General features: G+C 34.1%; 1 protein-coding gene across 4 annotated transcripts in view; it reads right to left on the reverse strand.

Moving 5' to 3' along the window:
- LOC129949307 (lysine-specific demethylase 6A) overlaps positions 1 to 26,022 on the reverse strand; it is a 245,560-nt gene that overhangs the window by 216,151 nt on the left and 3,387 nt on the right. For 3 of the 4 annotated variants that reach the window (XM_056060692.1, XM_056060693.1, XM_056060691.1), the window contains exons 2-3: positions 19,614 to 20,293; positions 19,428 to 19,539 (exon numbers count right to left, since the gene is read on the reverse strand). In XM_056060692.1, coding sequence (XP_055916667.1) covers positions 19,428 to 19,539; positions 19,614 to 20,293 — 792 coding nt within the window. Of the gene's footprint in view, positions 1 to 3,789; positions 5,466 to 19,427; positions 19,540 to 19,613; positions 20,294 to 26,022 lie in introns of those variants that run through there. The other variant, XM_056060694.1, reaches the window with a different exon arrangement.

The raw sequence follows: 26,022 nt of genomic DNA on the forward strand, positions 1-26,022 counted from the left end.
CCAAATGAGCAGTTCACAGCATCATACAATACAGCGTTACTCTAGTACCGGTGGGTTTAAGGATAAACCGAGGTCAGGACGACCTATAGTTACGATATCATCACCATAAGCAAGCGTTGTAGAAAGAAAACAGCACCAGAAATACGCGCCAAGATCAATAAAATCTGGGAAGAACCATTATCTGTATCAACGACACAACGAAGGCTAAGGCATGCTGGACTTTTTGGGCGCGTTGCAGTGCAGAAACCACTTCTACGGCCCCAAAACAAGATCAAACGGTTGGAATGGGCCAAAAACCATAAGGATTGGACAGATGAAGACTTCAACAGAGTCTTATGGAGCGATGAGTACAAGTTTGAGATATTTGGCTCAAATGGCAGAGTGTACGTCAGGCGCAGTGCTGAACAGAAGATGCTACCAGACTGTTTGGTCCCAACTGTAAAGCATGGTGTGGGGATGTTTTTCCTTCGATGGAGTAGGAGATCTAACACGAGTGATCGGAAGAATGGATAAAGAAGTCTATAAAACGATATTGGAAGACCACGTTTTGGTATCTGGACTCCGATTAATCGGTAAAGGTTTTGTATTCCATCAAGACAATGACCCGAAAGACACTTCAAAACTTTTCCTGGGATACCTGAAACAAAAAAAAAAGAGGAAATTCTAAAAGTAATGGTATGGCCACCGCAGTCTCCAGATATTAACCCCATTGAGCTCTTATGGGAAGAGCTTGACAGAAATATCCGGAATCACCACATAACATCGGAATCTGTTCTTTGGGAAACTCAACAAAATTGCTGGAATAATATTTCACAAGAAAAAATACAAAACCTTGTAAGAAGATTGCCAGAATTGTAAAAAAGAAATTATTGAATTTAAAGGAGGGTTTTTTGATGAAAACTCAATTTACAGCCTTTATTGGTTTTTTAAATAAATAATTTATGTTTAGTACAAAACTAGTTTACATTTTTCTATCATTTAAAACTAGACATGCTCTTCACCTTTTTCACGTTTTTCCTAAAACTTCAGTTTAGGGGTTAAAACTCGATATTTCTCAAATTTCAGAGGTGGTCTCAAACTTTTGACCGGTAGTGTACGTCCGAAATTGGTCTAAAGGGTAAACTGATGAGCATTCCTAGAAATACGGACATTACGATTGAATTTTCGTGAGGGGAGGAATAGAACTTGCTATTTCACTAGAGCTTTGCTGTCGAAAATATCGATAAAACATTGATAGGCATGAAACCTTACGACGGCGTTGAAGAGAAGAAAATGTCTCACTAATATAACGATCTAAAGTCTTTTTCACGGGTACTGCCTCTTGCGAGGAATTGACAATTTCTCCAAGAGTAATTCAGGAATGGTTGAGAGTTGTAAGTCACAAGGCCCTAGTTCTCAACGGACTGTTGCGCTACCCAATGGATTTATTTTTAATATAGCGATCGCTTATCATTTCCAAAGATCTTTTTTTCAATTCTTTCCAAAAGACTAAAGTACGTTAATATTGCACGAGCCCCAATTTTTGGACGAATAAAAGCCTTCTAAATTATAGTTTCTTGCAATGTCGGATAAAACCTAAACACTCGACTTGCGATGTTGAATATGTGATCCCTTCACAAGTGGGTTGTGATGCACATACCTACAACTAAAAGCTTTCCAGTCTGGTAGACGGTTTATTGTCGAAATTGACAATGTAACATCTACTAAAATATTTTATATTAAAAATGGTCTTCAACAGAAAGCGGTTAACTCGCCGATTTTATTCAGCATTTACACCAGTGATCTGATAGCAAGTCTGACTCAGGCAATAGCGTACGCCGACGACAAAAATTGAGCCCCATAAATTGAGGTTATCATGACACTTTTGAAGGGTGACTTCGACAAGATTCAGCAATATTGCTATGACTGGAAGTAGCCTCTAGGGATACGAGAAAGAACTGGAAAAATCTAGTCATCGTTGGACCAAATCGAACAGCCCCTGGCGAATAAAAGTGTAGTAAAGTACCTTGGCATCTGGTTGACTCAGTACTTGTATTTCGACAGACATATAAGTGATGCTCTGGCCATAGCTAGGGGAGCCTTTGCCCTTACAAAACGGTTGTTTTTTTAGCAGCCGTATTGACAGCAGGGTGAAGGTGATTTGCTACATGGCCCTTATCCCGCCGACGATCCATCCAAAATGAAAAAGATTCGGGTGTTTGAGAGACAATGTCTGCGACGACGTTGCCTTGGACTACACAGAACACCAGAGTCGGAGTACAAACATTATTATTCCAACCAGGTTTTATACAACAAAGACAGAATAGATAATTTCTTGCTGAAGCTTGGTACGGGTCACATTGCGAGAGCGATGTCTTCGACTAACAGCTTAATTTTTGGGACTTACTATCCGAACAATGAGTACTACAAAAGTGAACGTTTAAGTGGCAACATTCCGCCCAAAGCTTTTCTTTATTTAGATAATCGAGGGCTGATACAGGATAGGGAAGCGGTTCCGCTAGTCTACCACGTCAGCCGTAAAACTGTAGATAGGCGACTCCTTTACAGTCGAGAACTCCTCGCACTGGATGGAGCCGAGTGCTTTCGGTTGAGTAGGACTGTTTCCGATATTGACCGAAGAGATAGGGTGAGGCAGAAGAACCAGTTTTGGTCATTTAAAGTTGTCTTGGTCTTGGTTTTAAGTTTTATATAAAATAAATATTTTATATAAAATAAAAAATAATGATAGATTTTAGATTAAGTTCTTGTTATATAGTATTAAAATTGTTCTTAGGCCGAAAGGCAGTAGTTATAAGCTAATGCATTAACTTCGAGCACCCGCATAGGGCCAGTAAGATATTTTTTTAGTTTTTGAAATTTAGGCTAGTTTTTTTAAGAATTTTTGTCTACCTTTAAGATTTTGATAAAATAAAAAAAAAACTTTCCAGTCTCCTCGATGCAGGTACCACCCATGGGTAGTGATATTAGGAGAGGGTTACGCTTTTGCGACAATAGACAGCATTAAATTCTACACGATTTTGTATTTCCAATTAGACAATGCTGTCAAGATAAGAATTTAATGCGATTATCATGTGTTGCCATTGGCACCTTACATCCGAAGAACAAGGACAAACGTCTAAAAAAGAATTTAAAAAGCTAAAGGTACTGTCATCAGTGGGTTAAAAGTTTCAGACAAAAGGCATTTATAAAAATAAGGAAGAGTGTCGGAGACAAATTGGAGCTCTAAGGCACACCAGGACCAGAATTTCTTTTGTGGATATCAGATTTGAAAGGTAGTTTCTAACCCAACAAAGAAGAGATTCCTTGATACTAAAATGTGCCAAATGCCTTTGAAATATCAAGTGTAATAATCTTCCTTACTTGACGAGGATATTGTCGTCGTTCTTTGAAAACTCACTAAGTCCATTTTCCGCAAAAATGAAATAAATACACTAAGTTCATGCAAATGACAAAATTTATATTTTTTCAAAACTCCCTAAGCTTAACGATGCACAATTTTTAAATTATAAAGAATTAAAACTCCCAAAATCCATTAATTTGCATGTTGATTTCAAACTTTTAATGCAAATATCTCGAATCACAAAATATGGACTTAGGGAGTTTTAATAGAACGACGACGATATAATGTGCCTACCTAAGTTCAAGACCCACAAAATATTTGTCAATTTGAGATTTTAAATCCAAACAAATAATAAATGAGTCTTCCCCTTAAATAATTAATAACAAAACCCTCCCTTGTGCTTAAAGACTTCAAATTAAAATTAGAAAGAATAAAAAGTAAATACAAACCTTCATAAATAAAAACAAAATCCACACGTGTAATAAATGTTGTACACAGGAGTAGTAGAATATAAAATCCAATTTCAATTCAAATCCAGAATCAGAACCAGAACCCGATCCAGAAGTGTAGTGAAGGCTGAAGTTTGAAGAAATGAAGATTGTTTGTTAATTTTTCTCTCTTCTCCCTTTCTCTCTCTTCTCTATCTCTTTCTATCTAAACACAAACACATCCATCCATAAGTATTCAACTTTAACTTCACACACAAAAAGTGTATTTCTTTGTCTCTGCTTTAAATTATTTTTGTTTTTTTTTTTTTGTTTCTACTTCTTTGTCGCTCTGCTTATTGCATTATTTATTCATTATTTTTATTACATAAACCCCGCTAAACAGCATGATAGCAACGACAGGGACGACGAAATCGAAGAACGATGGTAAAGAGAATGAAGAGGGGAAAGAACCGAGCTGGTAGCAAGCATGACGATAAATCATGCACCTTGATGATAGTTGATAGCTATGTAGATAGAAGCTCTAGCGCTAGCGCGATGCGCATAGCCAAAGCAAAGCACGAAAACACAAAAGAATACCGTAAAAGAATAAATTTATTTTATATGTATGGATGCACGACGATTATACGGGACGACGAAGAACGGCACAAATACTCACAAATATTATAAAAAAACACTAACTTAACGAAACTGTATACGGACGAGAAAATTGTTTCGTTAAAATTTTGTGTATTCAAGTTTCTCTTTTTATTTTTGACACTTTGTTATTTCTCCGAAACACTCTTTCAAAGTTATTTCTTTTTCTCAAATAACAATCTAAAGACTCTCTTTAGCTCTCTTCGTATGATAAAAAAGAGAGTCGACGTTCGACACTTTACAATAATAATATAAAAGAAAGACACACAAACACAACACAATCTCACACAAGTGGGGTGGGTATTGTGGGTAAAAATATTAATTGTAAGCACAATATCGTATACGATATAACGCGTGTAAACTGTAAAGTGCAACTCGAATTAAATCGAATTCGATTTTTTATTTTTATTTCTTTTTCTGCTGCTTTTCTTCTATAAGATGGATTTTCTTCTTGTGTATCTAGATTCTAGTTTAGTATCAAAAATTTTCTTTTTTTTTTCGTTTTCCTTAATTCGACGACATCGATTTATTTTTGTTTAATTTATTTTGATTGAACACAATTTGTATTTTTATTTTTGTTGGCTGGCAAGGCAGTCAGACAGACATACGGAAAATACGAGATTTGGATTATTTTGTTTGTTTTAAAATATTCGATATTTACGATATTGAGATGAAAAACTGCTTATTTATTTATTTATTACATTACGATACGTTACGATGTTATATGTTTGGTTGGATATATATGTAAATCGGTATAAATATTCGTAGGTTGTATTAAATTTGTTAAATTTATATAATTATTTATTTTGTTTTTGATGTAACGGTTTAAAATGTATATAGGTATATATTATTATTAACATGTAGACAGTGTTGGTTGGAGGTTATAATATAAGGATTACTACGGTATAATATTTGTATATAATTATTATAATTAAGTCCTTAGAAAAAAGGCAGTGATTTGTTTTTGTTTTACTGGGAGATTTATCTCCGGGACCGGGCGACGCACGTCCACTCTATGTGGCCGAATTCTGTAAACTAAATATGAGAAAATTCAAGAGACTTTTATAACTACAGTGAAGAGAGAAGTTCGACCGAAGCACAAGCAACACACCCACATTATTCACACACATATACACATTTTTTTTCTCATTCCAATTGGATTTTAATTGTAATGATGTTTATTTGGTAAAGTGCTTTTATCATTTTTTTGTTGGTATATTTTTCGTTAAGTTTTGTTTAGGTGGAAGAGGAAGGTAAAAAGAGGTCGGAGTTGGGGATAAACATAAACTTTAGATAAGCCCCACACACACACACACATCCAAAATTAAGTACCCACAAAGGACAGAAGCTAAAGCCGAATCCAAAAGAAAAAAAATGAGAATGAAGGAGGCTCGGCTTGAAAAAGGTTGCCATAGTAGTTTTTTAATTTTAATTTGTGTCTGTCCCTGAAAACTATGAATATGATAATTGGGAAGATAAATTAGACCAATTACTGAAATAAAGGAAAAGCTGAAGGTGTTGTGCTTGTGCACCTAAAAGTCTATCGATTGACATGTAAATTTAAAGAATTATCGACCTCAAGAAGAATTGCAATGTAGTCTTTTCGATTTTTGAAAAATTAGCTTAATTTGGGCGATCTTTACATTTTTCAATACGTCTACCTTGGTTTGAATACCTTTATAAATACAAAGATGTTGGAGCGCAACAGCTCGTAGGAGAATAGAGCCTAGTGACTTGTTACATCTCACAACCATTAGGCAGGTTAAGACGACATAAGGGACTTGAAGGTAGTCAAGTTTTTAGTTTCTGACTGACTAGCTGTTAAAGAATTGTCTTACATATAAGAGCAACTTTATTAGAAAGTTGGTTGAGAAAAAATATACTTTATTATCAAGTCAAACCCACTAATGTCAAAATGACAGCTGATCATGTTTTTTCATTTGACTGAAAGCTGTAAATTCCATTTAATGTTTTCCTTATCAAGTTGGAAAAGGAATAAGTGATATTTTTTTACGAAACAAAAAACAAGTCTTGATGAATTTGCAGATAAGTTTTTTGCAGTTTTTACACGATGAACTGAAGGCAGAGGTTAATAAGTAAAGTTCCACTCTTAAAATGTATGACAATAAAAAACTAACCAACTTGCTTTTTTTTAAATAAGTACACACTCAATGAGAAGTTACTACCCTTATTACGTAAAGAAACAGTGTGAGCACTAGGAAAAGAAGAGAGGTGTCGGTGCACATTGGTTTTGAGTTAGAAGACATAGTGTGTTAAGGCGTTAAACATTCGCGTAGTACGGCTTAAGAACGAATCTCTGTACTTGACAGTACGAAGAAGTTGGGCTCGAGGGTGTACTGATGAGCATTGCTAGAAGTTCGAGTATTACGGTTGAACTGTTTTAGGGGCAGGAATACAGCTGGATATTTCTCTAGAGCATACACCGTTAAAATAACGGTAAAAAAGGTTGAGACAAAAAACTTTACGACGATGTTTAAGCGATGTAAATATACCTATGATGGTATTATCACAAATCAATATAAATGTTCTATGTTCAATAGTGTCTAAGAGGCCTAAGTAAGTTGCAGGAGCACCACCCTAGGTATGGGAGTTATACTCAAGTTTTGGACGTATATATGTAAGTCTTGTAGATAACACCTACACCAGAGGGGGAAAAAAATTCTTGTATCGCCCTTGAAAACCCAAAAATATTGTGGCATTTATGTGATTGTTCCACAAGGGGTGGTAAGTGGTACACAATGGTGGATCCAGGGGGGGGGGGGTGTCGTAGGGGTCATGACCCCCACTGGGAGATAATTTGTTTGCTTTTTCGTAGGAATTTCCTTCAATTCAGAACTAATCGTATTGCGTTAATGGATATGACCCCTATTATATTATAAATTATTCATTTTTTGTGTATCAAAACAAAGTTTGTATTTTGCTCGTACTTCTTTAAACTTTGTTACTAAAAGTACTACTTTTAACTGAGGACTGGACCAAGAACTTAATATGAATCGGAAATTCAGCCTTACCCAAAAACGCAGCACAAATTCATTAACTTTTGACCAACTGACGATCCAGGGGGGGGTCATATGAGCCATAAAGCTTATACAATTAAGTTGTATAAGTAAAGATTTAGTCTATAGATTTATTAGTAATTTAACGGCATTCGCCAAAAAGTGGTTTGCTGTTAAAAACAACTAAAATTTTTGTTTTCACAAAATTTAGAATTTGAAAAAACTTTAGTAATGCTATAAATTATTTTCATGAAAATTGTTTCTAAGAAAAACGGCAAATATTCAGCCTCTTAAGAAGAAACTTTGAATAAGAGATCATCAATTTTATATTAAGTTGCCTTTAACTAGCCTTCAATATTATTATTACATTTTTTTGACACACATTAATAGTGAAGGGGTTATTAGTACCCTTTATGTGTTTATATTTTAACACAGTGCGAGCAGTAGGAAAATAGAAAAGGATTTAAAAGGAGATACCGGTGCACATTGGTCTTAAAGTGAACATCAAAATGGGAGGGAAAAACAGATTTGGCCAAAGCATTCCACATTCGCGATGTGCGATTTAAGAAAGAATTTTATTTGCGACATATCAACATATTTCGAACTAGACCTTTTAAACAAATATGACATTACGTCGAAAAAAGTGGGTACCCCGATTCCGACCGTCTGTATGTCATTCCTGGCTCCTACAATCCAAACAATTGTGTTGATTGAAATTAAGGTTTTAAGCTGATAAGTTTTTTTCCATTTTATTAGATAATACGAAAAATAACAGCAGTCCCATACAAATTTTTTGGTTAAAACATGTGATTTTTCTAAAACTTTCTCTAAATTTTGTGTTCTTAATTTGGGTTCTTTCTACAAGAAAAACATTTTTTGGTATTACTCCAAAAGGGTACCTTTCAAAAACCTTTATTTTGTTTTTAAATCTTCTCAAAAACTAATGGACCGATTTCAATAATCTTCTCTTTCTGTGCACTTTTTGATAATCAAATGGTCAAATTGATGATGATTTTTATGATGAAAAATGTATTTAATATTAATTTTGGTTGACGAAATGTACATGTGTTTATAAGCTCTTTATTTAGTGCTTACCAAACTATTTTTAAGACAAAATTTAAAATTTAAAATGATTTAAAAAAAAGTTAATCTAGATTTTTTGAAAAATAAAATGGCATTTAAATTTTTGAGAAAAACTTATTTTGCAGGTACATTTTTAAATCTTAAAATATATGAAATATTTTTAAACAGACTTTTTGCAAGAAATTAGCAAGTTCTAGTTTTTTCATAATTGGTTTTCTGTTGAATGCAAAAGATCTTAAAAGATTTTAAAAAATTAAATAAATCTACTTTTGAAGTAAATTGGCTTTGGATACTTTATAACTAATATTTAAACACGAATTTCAATAATATAAATGTCCCAAAAACAGCAAAAGTGACACTTTTGTTAAACTAATGGCTAATTTAAAAACATAATAAACGGGTCATACCTATTGATTTACAAGCTTTGAATCTCTTGACATTTGAAGTGAAAAGAGATTGTGAAACGTGTAATTTGTGAGTGCCACACAAACGTGTGGCACCTATTTACTAAAATTCAAGAACCAAACATTTTTCTCTCTAAAATGTTTAAGTTTTGTTGACTCCTTTAAGATCAAAATACTAGTAAGCAGACTGATAGCGATAGACATTAGACTCAAGAAAATTTAGTTCGAAAAAACTTCGTCAAAAAGGCCCGACATTTCTTTATATCACATCCTCGCTCACTTTCTGGATTTTTTATTGTTTTAGCGTTCTTAGCATAAATAGAAATGGATACAAGAAACGAATATTTTATTTTTGGAAAAAAAGCTACGTTTCAAAACAATTTCTTAGAGTTTTGTGCTTAAGCACTTAAATATGGCATACGAGTATTTAGAAAACTTTTGAAATTTGGGAATGCTTTCATATTAAATAGTTAGACGATACTTTGCTGGACAACAGTGTTCTAAAATAATTTGATAACTAAAGTCAAGTCATCATTTTAGAAATTCAAATGTGTAAAGGTTAGATTGATATACTCGTACGAGAAAACACTTTTTTAAGAAAGTATTGATCTTGAAGAACCTATCAATTCTTCGTAAGAGGGAGTACCTGTATAGGCCGCAAGACATTAGGCACGAACAATATATAGTTTAATCTGGAGTATCCTAAAAGGTGCGTGTCCATTTGAGAGTACTTCTGCTAGTGAACTCCCGAGAGCAACTCTCTGTCCATTTGAGAGCCAAATTTTAGAAATTTTGCTATCGCGAGCTTCCTGCTAGAATATTGAGAGTTTTCTTGCTGACGGTACTCTCATAATCGTGTCCACTTGATGGATTTCTTCTCCTAGCATATTATAAGTAATAAATCAAATTTAAAGTCAATATCTTCTATTGTTCACGAGATCTCGAGAACCGAACATCAATTTTTACCAAATTTGCGTACTTTTTTTTGTAGATTTTATTTTTGTATGAAAATATGGATTTTTTTAATAAAACTCGAAAATAATATTTTCTGTGAAATAATAAAAGTTTGAAGACAATATTTTTAATTTTTGAAAAGCTATTTGGTCGAAAGTAAATTTTTACCAACTTTTAGTATTGTTTTTTTTGTAGGTTTTATTTTTTGTAAAAAAACTGTCAATTCGATTTTTCTCAAAATTTAAAAAAAAAAAAGATATTAAAAAAGTTATTATAATATAAAATTTAATTCAAGTCTCTAGCGGCATTCGTTCGTGAGATATTTAGGGTTAACCAAAATGTTGACCTTTTTTTAACTGCTAAGGTAAAAAAAAACAACCACTCAATTTTCTTGAGATCCCTTTCTGCATTATCTATATAACAACATTTATTTGAAGTCGATATCGTCACTAGTTCTCGAGCTAAGGACAACAAAGAAAACTTCGCGAACGTACGGACGTACAGACGAATGTACGGACGTACGTACACAAGCACGCACAGACATCTCTCTAAAAATCTTTTATTTCGACTCTAGGGATCTTGAAACGGCAAGAAATGTCAAAATTTTCAAATTTGACAAATCGGACCCAATGCAATAACTTTTTATGGGAAGTTAAAAATGTATTTTCAAATCAAATTTATATTAACAAAAGACATAGTTTGTACTGCTTTACCATGCTTACTCTCGACAGCTACGAACTGTGTTGGTATTCCGCGAGCTTATCTCGGATAGTGGTAAACACATGTGTCCACTTGCAAGTGACTTTCGAAAAAATCGAATGCCGAGAGTCATTAGTCAACTCTCCGCGAGCTACTCTCCAGACTATGTCCACTTGAGAGATCGCTCTCTAGAGCAGCTTGAGAGAAACTCGGAGCACGTTTACTCTCACATTGAAAACCCACCTTAAGTAATGCGTTGTAAGTTATGGTTAAGTAGGCTAGTTTAAAGAATGTTTGCCTAGCTTTAAGACAGTTAAAAGCTTGAATTAATAAAATAAAATTAAAAAAACAGTCTCAGTCATGACAAACCTAACCCATTCTACATAAAACTAATGTGCATTAGGTTGGGCGTTATGATGAGTTTCTTTTAGGCATGGATTTGGAACAGGAAACAATTTGCACTAACCATTTAATATCATAAAAAGCTTTAGACAAGATGATGAGCTGTTATTTGATTTCTTAACATCGTCCCTGAAGGAATAGTGAATATCTTCCACTTCAACACTAGATTCACAATATTTTACTAGAAGCACTATAGACTACTGTGATATGTATCGCAAGAATTCAACTTGATCTAGATTGGGGTATTTATGAGCATTAAGCCGGATCTTCAGTTCTGACGTCTCGATAAAACGTCAACAGATGTAATTTTAGGATAATTATAAACGGAAAAAATATCACGAGACTTGGAAGCACCGTTTCTTTGAGCTAAGGGTCTTCAATATCCCCGTCCCGTTATAAAATGACGAAGCATTTTTCGTGACAAAAAACGGATGAAAGCTCCGTGAGTTGGTGTACGCTTCGTACGCCAGTATATGCTTACGACGCAAAGTGCGCAATTTTGCCTATCTAGCGGAACTTTAATGAAAAATAAAAGTCTTGCGAATGCAACAAAATTGGTATCATATGGAAGGTAAAATATCCAACTTTAACTTGGCAAAAAAAATATAGAAACAACTGTATTTACCGTTTTACAGCATCACAAACATCAAGTTGGTCCAAGCGAAAAAAAAAATTAAAGGTCATTGTTTTTCTTGTGTCAAGTTGATAACAGCGTGGTGAAGCAAATTATTAGTTGTGCTTTTTTAAATTATTTAATTTATTTTTGTAGATATTATTACGGACACAGACAATGTCCCTAGAGTGCTACAAACGTATGCAAGCTCATTAAGTAGTAAAATACTGCGAAGGTGGGATCGAAGTGGGCGTAATATTGAAAAATTTACAAATGCAAATGAGGTATGGCTGAATAAGGAAGCAAAACTACCAAAAAGATTCGTTGAAAATATTCCTTCAAACAGCTCAATTGGAAAAAAAGGAAGACTTGAAAAATCATTCGAAGAATACACTTTAAAAGCAAAAAAGAGCTTAATTCTAATGCTTATCCACCTTATTACTTAGTGCAAGAAGCAAAAAGAGAGTGTTACCCTGAAGAAGAAGCATGTACTGTCACTGTTTTTGCGCAACCAAACCCAATTTCGGGAACGAATGGTGCTTTTAATTGATATGCCAAAGCAAATTTCTGGAAACACCAATGATTGCAACACTGCTAGAAATTTTTTTAAAAATCCTGAACAGAAATAACAGATCTGAATCTTGATTTAATCAATCACTTCAGTGTTTTGCTTGAAGTGATATCGTGCGAATGTGAAATTAATGCTGAGAAGTGTGGATTATATGCTAACGAAACAAAGGATATCTATCTTCAAAACTATTCCTGGTATTACATGCCACCTTCTATACATAAAATCCTTATGCACTCGAAGGATATTATTGAGGCTTGCATTTACCTCTTGGGCTGTTGTCTGAAGAAGCCCAAGAAGCAAGTAATAAAGAATATAGGCATTTTCGAGCGCATTTTAGCCGAAAATCTTCACGGCAAAACTCAAATCGAGATATAATAAACAGATTTTTACTTTCCTCTGGTCCTTACCTATCAAGCCGAAGTATAAAGCTTAGTAAAAAAAGAAGTCCACTAGCTCCAGAATGTATTGCATTGCTAAAAACTGAAGATTCGAAAACATCAAGCTCAGACGGAGAAGATGAATAGTCTTATAAATGAATGTACATAAAATTAAAAAAGTATTAAATTACGAAACTTTCATACATATCATGTTTTAGAGTTGTTTTTAAATTTTGTTTGTTCATTAGATGCTGTCCATAAAATAAAAAAGAAGAAGGATTGAAGACTGTACAATTATATTACTAAGTGTGTCCATCATGGACAGCCACTTTAACCTAACCTAACCTAACCTATTACTAGGTTTCAAAACGAATGCAATCAAATTTTAAAAATCACTTTAATTGTTTAAATAATGACTTTTAAAAACTTAATACGAATAGAGTGCACAAACTTTACCATGTTTATTAATTGTTCTAAATGTAAAGTTACACTTTTTTAAGCTCAGGTTAGCTAAACAAACATTTTCCAAATAACATATTATTACATATATAATCGATTTTTTAAAAATAAAAAAATTTTGAACGCACAATGAATAAAGTTCCCCCAGATTGGCAAAATTGCACACTGTACGACGTGTACTTAACCCGGAGAATAATATTCTTACGTCCTGATATGACTGGGTCTTGGAATCTACTCTTCTGGAACCGTAAGTGAAGGCCACGAATAAGGTGGTGCACAAAGTAGAAAATGAACACATCTAAGTTCGGTTAAGAGTCACAGCTCTACATGTAGAACTTTTTAGTAGGGTGAGAAATGTAACGTTGAATAAGTATGTAATAGAATACAAAATACAAGAATACGAATATTTTAAATTTGAAAATAAAACAGTACTAATTATTTACTCAGTAATTATTTTTTTAAATGAATTAATAAATACATAAATGCCCAAAAAAATTATTAATAAAAACTTTCGCAGTGGAAAATCTTACACAATTTTGAATTACGAACCGATTTCGTAATTCGGTCTTTGGGAATTCGTAATAGTTTTCTATTACGACGGAATTTGTGATAGGTCTGATTTAACTATGGATTTTCAAAGTTTGGCTTTTGAAATATGTTGATAACGACTAGCAGATTTTTAAAATAAAATTTGACTGATCAAAACACCAAATTTTAAATAGTCGTTTTGAAAATGTCGACTTTTTAATAATATTACATAATGTTCACATAAATGTATATAATGCATTTAAGACTTTGCATTTCCGATAAAAATTACCTTCACTTTTTTTTAAAGTATATTAGGTTTGCAGTTGTTATATAAGCCTTACAAAAGGTTTTTTTTTTTAATTATTTAATTGAAACGTTTTTGAGCTACACAAATTTATTTGCTTTCAATGACTATATAGTATGCACACATTTGGATCTAGGATTTATGAAATTATTATATTGCAACAAAATTATTTTTGATAAAATTGAGTAACCATTGATTCTCTTTCTTTATTATTATTATCATTTTTTTAAGTGTTTGTTTCAATGACAAATGATTTCGTTTTGAAACTAAAAAAAAAAAAAACACCAGGCTACAAATTCGGGTCAAAAGAGTACTTTATAAGGCACGAACAGAATATCAAAAATACATAACCAAATATAAAACACCAGATTAGGAGAAAAGTTGTCAAAAAGTCAGCTACAGGTTTCATCATTTTGTAACTCTTCTTGCGAGAAAAAATAACGTTTTTTGTTCATAAGTTTAATTATTGCATACATTTTAAATTTAAGTACCATACAAACATTTACAGAAGCTAACTTTTTTCTTTTAATTGTACGTAATATTGTGTTATAGTTTCTTCTATCCAAAATAAAAATCGTTTAATTTGGTTTGAAGGTGTGTTAAATAATGTTTTTATTTTATGTTTTGGATAAAGCAAAGATTTGATTTCCGATGATGTTTGAGTATTACATTGAAAGTCTATAATCGTTTTCTTCAATACTGAAATTGAAATATTGAAAAATACAAAACGGTTTCAAAGCAAGTTTTGTTTTTGTAACGATGTTGCCTAAGCAGTTCTATTATATCAAATATTTCAATTATATTAATAAATATATCAAAATAATATTGAAAACGGGTATTTTTAAAACTTGATCAAATAGTTAAAGTTAAAGTTTGGATTCAAAGTCAGTACTTAAAAATAAGTCCAAACAAATTTTTTCAAAACTATCAAATTCAAGCTTTTCTCATATAGAGTCAAATAAATAAAGACTCTTAACTAATGAGAACTTCCAGAAAGTAAGTAAGATACTATAACCATTAAAATTGTGTCTAGCAAAGAAAGATTTTTACTTTGCAAAATCATTATACAATTTATTGTTAGTAGATAGTTCAACTTAGCCTTAAAAATACCCCCTTTTTTTATTGCTTTCACCTTTTTTAAAGCTGCATATTTTTAAAACATGATGTGAAAGAAAAAAATAAAAGCGATATTCGAATTTAGGATATCTACATCATTTAAAGAAAAATTGTTTTGTTTGTGCTCCTTGAAGAAAAAAACATATCTACTTTTGAAATTTTAATGTAAGAAGAACTTATGTCCAAATTCGTTTTACATCGTACAAACTGAAGATGGTATACCACGGTCTGCCTACAAACTGCCGATTCACCACTTGAAGACAAAAGGTGAAAAGTATGTTTAAAATTACCAGTAAGTATCTACCAATAAATTTGACCTTTTCATCCCAAACGCATCATTTGAATGTTATTTTTAAGTGGTCAATAAAATGAAACTCAAACAATACGTGTACCATACCTTCCACAATTTTAAGAAAACTCAGTGAATCTTTACTACAAGATCGTTAATGTTCTAGTGACTTATGCATGCATTTATAGACAGTGACTATTATTTATAATGTCCGATTAACAATAAATAAGTAAAGGCATTTTACTTCTGACTTTTTGGGTGCATGTTATGGTTAATGGCGACCTTAACAAATCCTATTCAGGATTGAGTGTAGAATTCAAAATTCCCGTTCAAATATTTATAAGATTACTCAAATCATTAAAGAAAGTTTCTCTTTTCTCTGTTAGCCATAGGGGTCCACTAACAGGGAAAAAAAATGTTCTTAGGTAAAAGCTACTTAATTTTTCAATATTGAACAAGTATTGATTAAAGTGATAGAAGGAAACGATTCTAAAACCATTGTTTTAAAGTGATTTAATAGTGCACGAAATTCAACTTTACCAGTGACTCTTTGATAAATTTTGGTTTGAGTACTTAACAAATTTCCATTCCTGACAACATTACTCGCACACAGGAATGGTTGAGTTGTAAGTCACTAGGCCCTAGTTCTCAACGGACTGTTGCGTCACCCAATTTATTTTTTTTATTTTTTTACTTAACAAATTTTAACACTAAACCACCGTTGTCTCATTAAATACAAATATTCATCCCCTAGCTGCAAATAACAATTTGATGATGAAAAATTGTAAGTTATTTTTTAATAAACCTTAGTATAAAATAGAATTCATGGTTTTGGATTTCACTGCAAAAGAAAGACAGATACACTTGGAGAATATGACGATGAACCATAAAGAAGATATCGACAACATAAGCTCGCTGTATAGTGTTGCCATAAGAAGTGATAAATTGTGATATTAGTTTTAACTTTGTTGTGTTTTTGTTCCATTACTTAAAATTGTTCGTTTATTTATCTTTTTATTTGTGTTAATAATTTATTTATTCAACTTTTTAACAGATAACTCAAAACTAATAAATTTGAAAAATTCCTTGAAGAAGCTGGAAAATAGCCAGCGAAACGTCGGGTAACAGAAGATGAATTAGTTTTTTATTAATTGCATCAAGAATATTGATCATTATATATTAAATCAAGAACCAACACCCAAACACACGTTGGAGAATATGCTTAAATAGTCATAATTAAAAAAATTAAAAACTCTGGGTATTAGAAAATTTAAAGAACTTGAAAGCATTTCCATGCTCACATGATCAAAATGATTTTGTTTATAATTTTCTTTTGAAGCTCTTTCATAAAATTAATACGTATTAATAAAATATATTCTTCAGTTACATTTTTTTAAGTAACTTGAGAAATCAAATAATTTTCCCACACTTTTTTCACCAAATGAATAAATAATTTATTCACTTAGCAAGCTTTTAGAATACGGTTTTGATAAAATGATTCATTAGTGTAATGACGTATGACGTGCAGAAAATTAAGTACAAAATTGTTATACTACCTATAAGAAGCAATTACTTCGAGAACAAAGTCTTTTTTATTTTTACTAAAGTGTTGAAAACTACAATGAGGTAAAACAAGACGACAATTATTAAATTAAAGTAATTATTTGTGCAATAAATACATAAATAAGTATCTTATATTACTAATATGACTGAAATGTTTTAAGAATTAAAAGTTATAAGATTTTTTTAAATTTTTCAACGCAAGAAAGTCAAAGTAAAAATAATAACGAATGGGTAGGATTGATTTGAAGACTTTTTAGTTTTTTACTAAATATGATATGGAGTCTTTCAAAACGCACGCTAAAAATGCAAATATGTCATCTTTGCCTAAAATAACGAATAATAGATCTGTAGGAAATATGAAAAAAAAACTTTGAATCGTGTCAGGAAACTTTAGCAGTTAGAGTTTGTAACAAATTCCTGTGAATCGGCAGCACTTATCACATAGGTTAGGTTAGGTTATAGTGGCTGTCCAAGATGGAAACGGACACACTTAGGCCAGTTTAATGGCTCATTGTGATACCACATGAATCTTGAGGCTTCCTCCTAAGCTCAATGGAACCAGCTTGAGTCCCTTACGAAACGTGAGAGGCTGATTATACCGATATGATTTAGTTCGTTTAGATAGTTAAAGAAGAATTCTCCTAGGTAATTCTTGCGTTTTCGAGCTAGAGCAGGGCATGTGCAGAGAAGATAAAGAACCGTTTCTTCCTCTTCCTTGTCCATACAGCTTCTGCAAAATTCATTTGAGAATACGCCTCGTCTCGTCTCGTGGCGTGCTTTCCTATTAGACAGTGTTCGGTTATGACACCTATTATCGAGCTTATATGCTATCTGCTAAGAGAGAGCAAGCACCTTGAACGTTTTAAATCCAGTGTTGGCCAGATGTGTTTTGTGGCTTGACACGTGGTGATGTTGTTCCACCTGGTGCCTGCCCTCCTCACAGCGTCTTGCATTAGCAGCAGTTTACAAATAGCGATTGGTATGCCAGTACTTGCCAAACGTGGTAGGATGGGCTGTACGGTACCGTTCCTGGCGAGTTCATCTGCCTTACAGTTACCTGGAATGTCTCTATGGCCCGGCACCCAGCAAAGGTGAATATTAAATTGTTGCGCCATCTCCATTAGAGATGATCGACAGTTATGGACTGCTATAGAGTTTGTAGAGACAGAGTCCAGAGATTTGATAGCCTCCTGGCTGTCAGAGAAAATACGGATATAAGATGTTGATATCACGTTTTCTTTGAGCCAAGACAAGACTTCCTTAATCGCCAAAAGTTCCGCCTGGAACACGCTATAATGATTGGAAATGATTGACCCATCTGTGTAAAAAGATGGGATATCACATACTATTAGTCTTTTCTAATACAGGATGGAATGGACTTAAAAAATAATATGTAACTCAATTTGTAATTGAGATAGAACAACGAATGATTGGTCATCTGCCGAAAAATTCGAATTAAGGGATCTCCATTTTAAAGTTAACTGGAAAGTTAGTCAAGAAAAACCTCCATAACTTTTAAGTCAAGTCTGCTTATGTTAAAATGACAGCTTATCATGTTTTTTTCATTCAACTGAGGTTTTTGAAGCAAAGTTTTGAATTTGAAATGTATGAGATTCACGAAATGTACTTTCAAAGATTGCAAATGAAGGCCCTGATGCTATCCAAAACTGCCCTGATTTGCTATACATAGACGGAAACGTTAACACAAAATTTTCGTAGACTTTCCTTAATGTTGTCGAATTAAAGTTTTCTGCTCTTAAAAGTCCCGTGGTTTAGTTGCATAAATGTTTGACTTCAAATAGCACGGATAATTCAGGCAAGTGGACGGCCAAGAGAAGTCTGGGCTACGGGAAATTAATTGGTTACCAAACATTTTGTGTAAACAATCCATGGTTTCGATCGGGCGGCGGTATGACACGTTGCATCGCCTTACTGGAACCACATATCTTCTAGTTTCCTAGTTTTCTCCTTTCTTAACACGTGTCTGAAGTTTTAGCAGTTAACCATTCTGTCGAAAAATAAGGTTCTGTGACGACCCACGCCGCCGCAGCTTTTCTCTTCTCACAGCAGTAACGACATTTTTGTTTATCTTCGTGCGTAAAAATGAGCCTAATTTATTATCACAATCGCATCTTTTTTGGATTCATCCCTGAACTATTATGACGAAAATATCACTCTACTGCAAATGAGTGTTTCATTATAGTAGTGACAAAAGTGTAATATTTCCTCTTTCTAATAGAGATGGTGCTAGATTTTTGAGAATCCCTTTCATTTCTCTGACGTACCCTGTATTTGATGCGTTAGTAGAAAGACTTCATTACTAAAACCTGGATATTATATACTCGTAAATCTATCTTGATCGAGTTTGGGAACAATCCATTAAGCACAACGCCTAAGTGAAACCCCGTTAACTTCGCTTAAATGTGTAAAGACAACTATTATCCCTGATTTTAATGAAAAAGTAATTCATACGAATTAATTTCATAATGTTTTTAACTATTTAAAAATTACCATAATTTTTGCTGGCAGTTTTTTTTTTAAAATAAATCGATAAGGAAAATATTTATATTCTAATTGTTTACAAGAAATAAATGAATTTTTAGTAAACTTTAAAGAAAAAACTCACTTTTTATAGACGTTAAAATGAAAGTAGACCATCCCCAGGCCATATAGAAATTCATGATTCTGCCAATAATCCGATTCGCAGGCTGCAAAATATCTCTGGTACGCTGATAGTGCTACAAAATACAAATAACATAGTTATCATTAATATGTTGGTTTTGTAAGTATAAAACAATTTCAATATTCTTACCTTTGTCGTACTCCTCCAATAGCAAATGTAAATGTCCTAATTTACAATATGTCAAGGGATTTAATTCTATATCATCCTCATCCTGTTCTTTTGCAATAAGTTCTTTGTCATCTTTCTCATCTTTTTTTCCACCACCAACAATGCCACTTTGATCTTGATCGGTAGCAGCTTTTGATATTTCTTCAACTTCCAAATCTTCCGGTTCTGGTTTTATAGATTTATTTTCTATATTTATTGCCAAATCTAATGAAGTTTTATCTGTTAACTGGGAATTCTGTGTCTGTGAGTCATAGTCGTCCAATTCGAGTTTGATTTCTTTGCGGGTTGAAAATTGAGAAAGCGGTGGCGGCGAAGGCGGTTGTTGTTGTGGTGGCGGTGGTGGTTGTGGTTGGGGTTGTGGTTGGAGTAATTGTTGTTGCAATTCATCTGGGATTTCTATTTTCGTATCACTAACGGTAATTTCTTGAATTGCAGATACAGCTGATTTAGCAGTACCAGCAGCTTCATCATCACTGTCATCATCGTTATTCGGTTCGCGTTTCTTGGTTGTTAGTTTGTTTTCTTCTTGCTGGCACTTCGCAAGAATGAGTATATCTTGGAGGACGCCTATTACTTTATTCACGAGTTTCCTTTTTCTACCATGTTCTGGTTCACCCAGCCGCAAGAAACCGAATTCCCGACTAAAAAAAAAAAACAAAATTAGATGTTAATTTATTTGGTTGTTTAAAATTAACTCTAAAACTTAAATTTGTAATTTACTTAAAATAATAATTTTATAAAATAAATAAGTTTGGAATCGCATGATCACTAGGGAATGATTAAGTGTTAACCTTTTGTATCTTATTAGTTTTCGGTATACTACGATAAAATTTGCAAATACTAAGAAAGACTAATACTCATGTTTATATGTTATTAGAAGGGTTGTACTACGATAAGTCTTTATTAACAAGCTCTTTAAGCCTGATAAATATAAAGTCTTTCATAAACTGTGAGCTTATAGCATGATTTATATTTTATATTCAAATAATTGGCTTAACTTTTTAACTTTATCAGAATATTCTTAGGTGGCAACAAAAGGAGTTCGCGGCGAAGGTTATCGAAAAAGTTATTTGTTATTATCGTCATTCTTCTTTTGGCTAGACTTGGGCATTTACAGAGAAAGTGGAAGTTGTCCTTTTCTGTCTCCTCGCCTTCGCACCCTCTAGATAGATCAGATATGCTTATGTGGGCATGAGTTCGAATCAATAAGAATAATTGAGCCCTGCCTAGTTTCAAAAGGTATTTTTTTTTTAAAGTCCGCCCACTTGTTGTTTGCGATTTCGAGAAAACTTATAAGCCCACTAAGTTGATCTATTGGCATAGCAACAACATAGGTCGGATGATGCATTGATCCATTATTGCCTAATTTGTTTACTGTTTCATTTCAATCTCACAGTACCCTGCTACCCAACGAATGGTATTTGTGTTGACCTCGCTGAGTAAACGGTGCTTCCTTCGACACTGTTTTACCAGGTTTGAATTTGTGAGATTGGCGGATATGGGCCTTCATTGCTGCTTTAGCTGTCAATAAAAATATCTCATGTTTTTGTTCACCAAATTGTGGGAAGCAAGGTCTTTAGCAGATTCACAATCCGCGGTTCTTCTGCTTTAAAAATACTGTGGTAGTTATAGAGTTTTATTGATCTTTCTAGGAGAGGATTATAAAAAAAAAAGATGCCAGACCCTACCGATACATAAATTGTTTTTATAACCCTGTTTTCCACTCATTTCTCACTAGGAGGGAATGGGGAATGCTGTAAGGGCTACTGGCTTAAAATCTATGTAAGGTTTTTTTAAGTTTCTATAACAGAAATGAGGCCTTTTCCAGTTATTATGGTATACTGTATTAGGCGTAAATTGCTTTTGGGTGTCATTTCTTTCACGAATATATCAAGAGGGCCTAGCGGGAGCAATGTCTCAAGGAAACTGCATCTATTTGAACTCGAATTGTCTTGCGGTATTCCAATTTAACACATATTAGGAAAATGCGATACACTCTTGGACAAGTAGGACATTAGTAGGTGGAAGATCATAATCTTTCGTCTCTAACAATATCTCCAATACTCAAGCTTCTCTAATAGATACATTTAGAGGAAGATTTGTAAAATAATAACCTCATACAGTTCTCGAAAGGTAACAATCAATTTCATCATCCTGACCTCATTAAACAAGTCACTCTATTTATCGCGCGCCGACGCCATCCAGTTGCTCAGCTCAAGAAAATGGTTTCCCGATTTGGTTTCCCTTCGCTCATACTAGCTATGTTATCAGCCTACCGGTGTCGAGCGAGCTTATTTTTTATCAAAATATTTGCTTCGAGATAGATAGCATACAGTTCATGATTTTAGCGCCTCCGGAATCGTCCATCTTTCGAAAGTTTAATGAACAGGTGAAACGAAATACACAAGTACATAAACCTAGAACCGAGGTCCGCAAAAACGAAAGTGGAAACATTATAGTGGAACCGCAGTCAATGCTGAGGATATGGAAGGACCACTTCTGCAGACTGTATAACGGCGACGAGGAACCGAATTCCCATATCAGGCAGTATGATCCATTCAACATAGACGACGAAAGTCCACAATCCCGTCCTACCGACTTAGACGAAGTAAAGATTGTCATATCTAAGCTGAAGTCTAATAAAGCCACTAGAGCAAATGGATTGAATGCATATGACAGCATTTACAAGGACCAGCTGTATAGAGCCATGTCTAGTTTTGGCATACCTGCCAAACTCGTCCGTTTGTGCAGGATGACCATGAAGAAATCGCGCTGCTCCATTAAGGTCGGAAAAAAACTTAACAGAACCTTTCGATGTCAAAAAAGGCTTTAGACAAGGTGTTGCGCTGTCATGTGATTTTTTTAACATCGTGCTTGAAAGAATAGTGCAGAGCTCACACGTCAACACTAGAAGCACTATCTTTTAAAAATATTGTTAATTACTAGCATAAGCTGATAACACTGACATAATCGGAGGAACTCAGCGTAATGTCAATGGGGCTTTTGTAAGTTTTGATGCAGAGGCAGCAACAATGGGTTAAACAGTTAATGAGGGCAAAACAAAGTACATGCTGTCATTAAGAAAGGACCTACAACACCGACGTCTCGCTCAAAACGTCACCATCGACAGATGAACTTTGGTGTAGTTAAGGACTTCGTCTACCTTGGCTCCGCTATGAACGCAGAAAACAACACCAGCGCTGATATCAAACGCAGAATAACTCTTGCTAACCGCCGTTTCTTTGGTCTAAAAAAGCAATTGAGTGGTAAAGTCCTCTCTCGAGCGATCATAGTGTCGCTATATAAGACCCTTATCATCCAAAGCAACTTGGGTCGTTTTGAGAGAACAGTTGATCTTCGGAATGGATGAGAAGATGGAACGACGAGCTGTACTGACTGTACAGCGACGAAGACTTAGCCAGAAGGGTAAAAGTCCACCGACTAAGATGGGTGGGTCACGTAGAGTGCATGGAAACCAATGATCCGGCTCGGAAGATCTTCGAATCCACACTAACAGGACAGAGGAAGACCACGGATGAATTGGCGCGCAGAAGTGAAAAGTGGCCTCACCCAACTTGGAGCGCGGAACTGGAGACATCTAACTAGGGACCACACAGGACTGTAGCGCCACCTTAAGTAGGAATCGTCCTACGTCACATAAGGGGCCAACAACTCATCGCAAGACCTTCCTCTCGTTAGCGCCTAAGAGGTCGAAGTGCTTTTAACTAGTTATCAGATCCCTATGTTAGTACTCACAGAACCATTGTCCTGTACAACCACAGCTTAGAAGTAATGGTAAGGTTTTTGGATTTAAAAGGCTTTGACAGACTGTCTTAGAATAAATATTTGGCTTTACTAAAAACGTGTCCAATTTTGCCTAAATGTTCATCCAGTTTTCAGAATCTTTATTAGATTTCATTGTTGGCTTAAAAACCAATCTCTAATCTCTTCTCTGTTTAAACATTCATAATCCATTGGTATACATGTCCTTCATTTTTGTCTTCTCTTTTTCTGAACGCCCACACTGTAAACACTACAAGTATAAAGAATATGTGAACCCCTTAAAAACACTATAAATATAAAAATTACAAAAGAATCAAGAAAAGAAAAGACCTAATCGATATACAATACATTAAGGTAGGTCGTCGTACATTATTCGTGATTTCCTTTAACCTAGTTTTTAATTAGATATTTTGTTAGAGATCCAAATACTTGCTTTATATTTTTCTTAAGATAAATTCAATTAATATTGTTTACAAAATTATTTAAGTTAAGTGACCCTATTCTAAAACGTATCGGTTTGGATAAACAAAACTATTGGTTTCTTTAAACCGAAATTAAGAAATATGTAGAAGATTTAAAAACACATACTTTAAAGCTTTGAATGTTTAAATACCACAATTGAAAACTCGATCATGCTCATATTCTAGAAGTACGACTAAAGAGAAATAATCTGGTGCTCAATAGTAAACAACTTATTTCTTATATTTTTCATTGACACACTGCTTTTTAACATAACGATAAAATAATGAAGGCATGAAACGTTGAGGAGACGTTACAAACTATATGCTATCTAGCTCGAAGCAGATATCGTCAGAAAAATTAATAAAGATTCCAGCGAGGAGGAATGAGCCATAAAAGCCTTTGGTAGGCGAAAGCTTGGCAAACCATGTTTATCCTAGAGAGAGGGCGTAGAACAGAAAGCCATTTCCAAATATGAGAATCTTACTCAAGTCAAATTAAAATATTTGACAAAACTCATGCGCCCACGAATAAAACACGGTTTTTGGCAATGTCAACTTTTGTAATATTTTCACAATACACGTCCTACTTTAAGATGTTTAGTTCAATACCACTAAGATATTTAAGGAGTTTTATACTTTAACGTTGTGTTGGTCATTTTTTTGTTTGAGTCAATCCAAGTCTCATCGAAAGTCATACAAAAATCGCTTTAACCTTAAACAATGTTGTGAAATATTGAAAATGTATTCTTTCCAAAGTAAGTGCTGCGTAGCCCAGACAGTGCCTTGCAGAAAATCCGCACTTCATTGCCGAGAAGCTAATTATAATTCGTGCGGATTGTGAAGTGGTGACATCATTGGATAATTTTGCTTCGAAAACGGGGCAGAGAACAGCGTTTCTCTGAACGAATGGAGTTATAGAGCCATGTTAATCGACTTCTTTTTAATAAAATTAAAGGCATGTGTTTGGTTGACCAATCTTATGCAAACAATCTGGAAACAATGCATGCCCGAACCCATTTGAGCGATCTGTCAGCGGCATCAACCCAAAATCATCGACAGTCTTGAAGCAGCCACTTGAAGTTACATAATAAATGGGAATTTGTGTTCTTTCTAGCTGTAATACGTGGAGCAAGGTTTATTTTCTTCATTTTTTTAAGTTTTAAAAGGCCCAAAGCAGGTCAGCAATTGAGCGTCTATTGGAATCTATGGTCTGTGGCAACAAGACAGCGACGATTGATATCGAACGTGAAATTGCAGCAGTATCGGTCGATTTATGCTTGAAAGCCGTCGAAAATTGGGTTCAGCGTCTGGACTTCTACCCGTGGCATGATGGTTAGTGCGTTGGACTGTCATGCAAGGGGTCTTGGGTTCAATCCCTGCCTGTGCCACCTTAATTTAAAAAACATTAATTTTCGCGGGTACTGCCTCTTGCGAGGAATTGACAAATCCTTCAAGAGTAATTCTTGTCATGAAAAAGTACTTTCTCAAACTAGCCGTTCGGATTCGGCATAAAATTGTAGGTCCCCTCCATTCCTGACAACATTACTCGCACACAGGAATGGTTGAGAGTTGTAAGTCACTAGGCCTTGGTTCACAACGGACTGTTGTGCCACCCCATTTGATTTTTTTTTGTCTGGACTTCTGCAAGCGTGCCCGTGGTGATCATGCGAAAGAAATCTAGTTTCAGACATAATGGCATCGAACGTACTTTTACAGAAATAAAGAACTTCATTGATATCTAGAACCGTTTTTGTTTTATTTGAAAAAAAAGCTTTTGTAGCGCTCTTATTGAAAAACCCGATATAAACCAATATCCGATTCGAATGAAACAGCTAATAAAAATAACCCTTCTTCCTTAACATACGCAAATCCGCTGGCCTGGATGGTATCTTTGCTATTTTTCTCAAGATTTGTTCTTTAACGCTGTCAAAACCACTGACTAAGCTTTACCATTTGCATTTCCGAGTGGATGGAAAACAGCATTTGTCCAGACTGTCCCTTAAAAAGCCGAATCCTTTTCACCCTCTAATTATCGTTGAATTGCGCTTAAATTCCTACTTTCCAAGATCATGGAAATGCTGATCAGTTTTTAGCTTAAGAAACATCTTGAAGAATGAACGGTTCTT

The sequence above is a fragment of the Eupeodes corollae genome, chromosome 3 (genome assembly GCF_945859685.1).
Source record: "Eupeodes corollae chromosome 3, idEupCoro1.1, whole genome shotgun sequence".
In the NCBI taxonomy this organism is placed as follows: domain Eukaryota; kingdom Metazoa; phylum Arthropoda; class Insecta; order Diptera; family Syrphidae; genus Eupeodes; species Eupeodes corollae.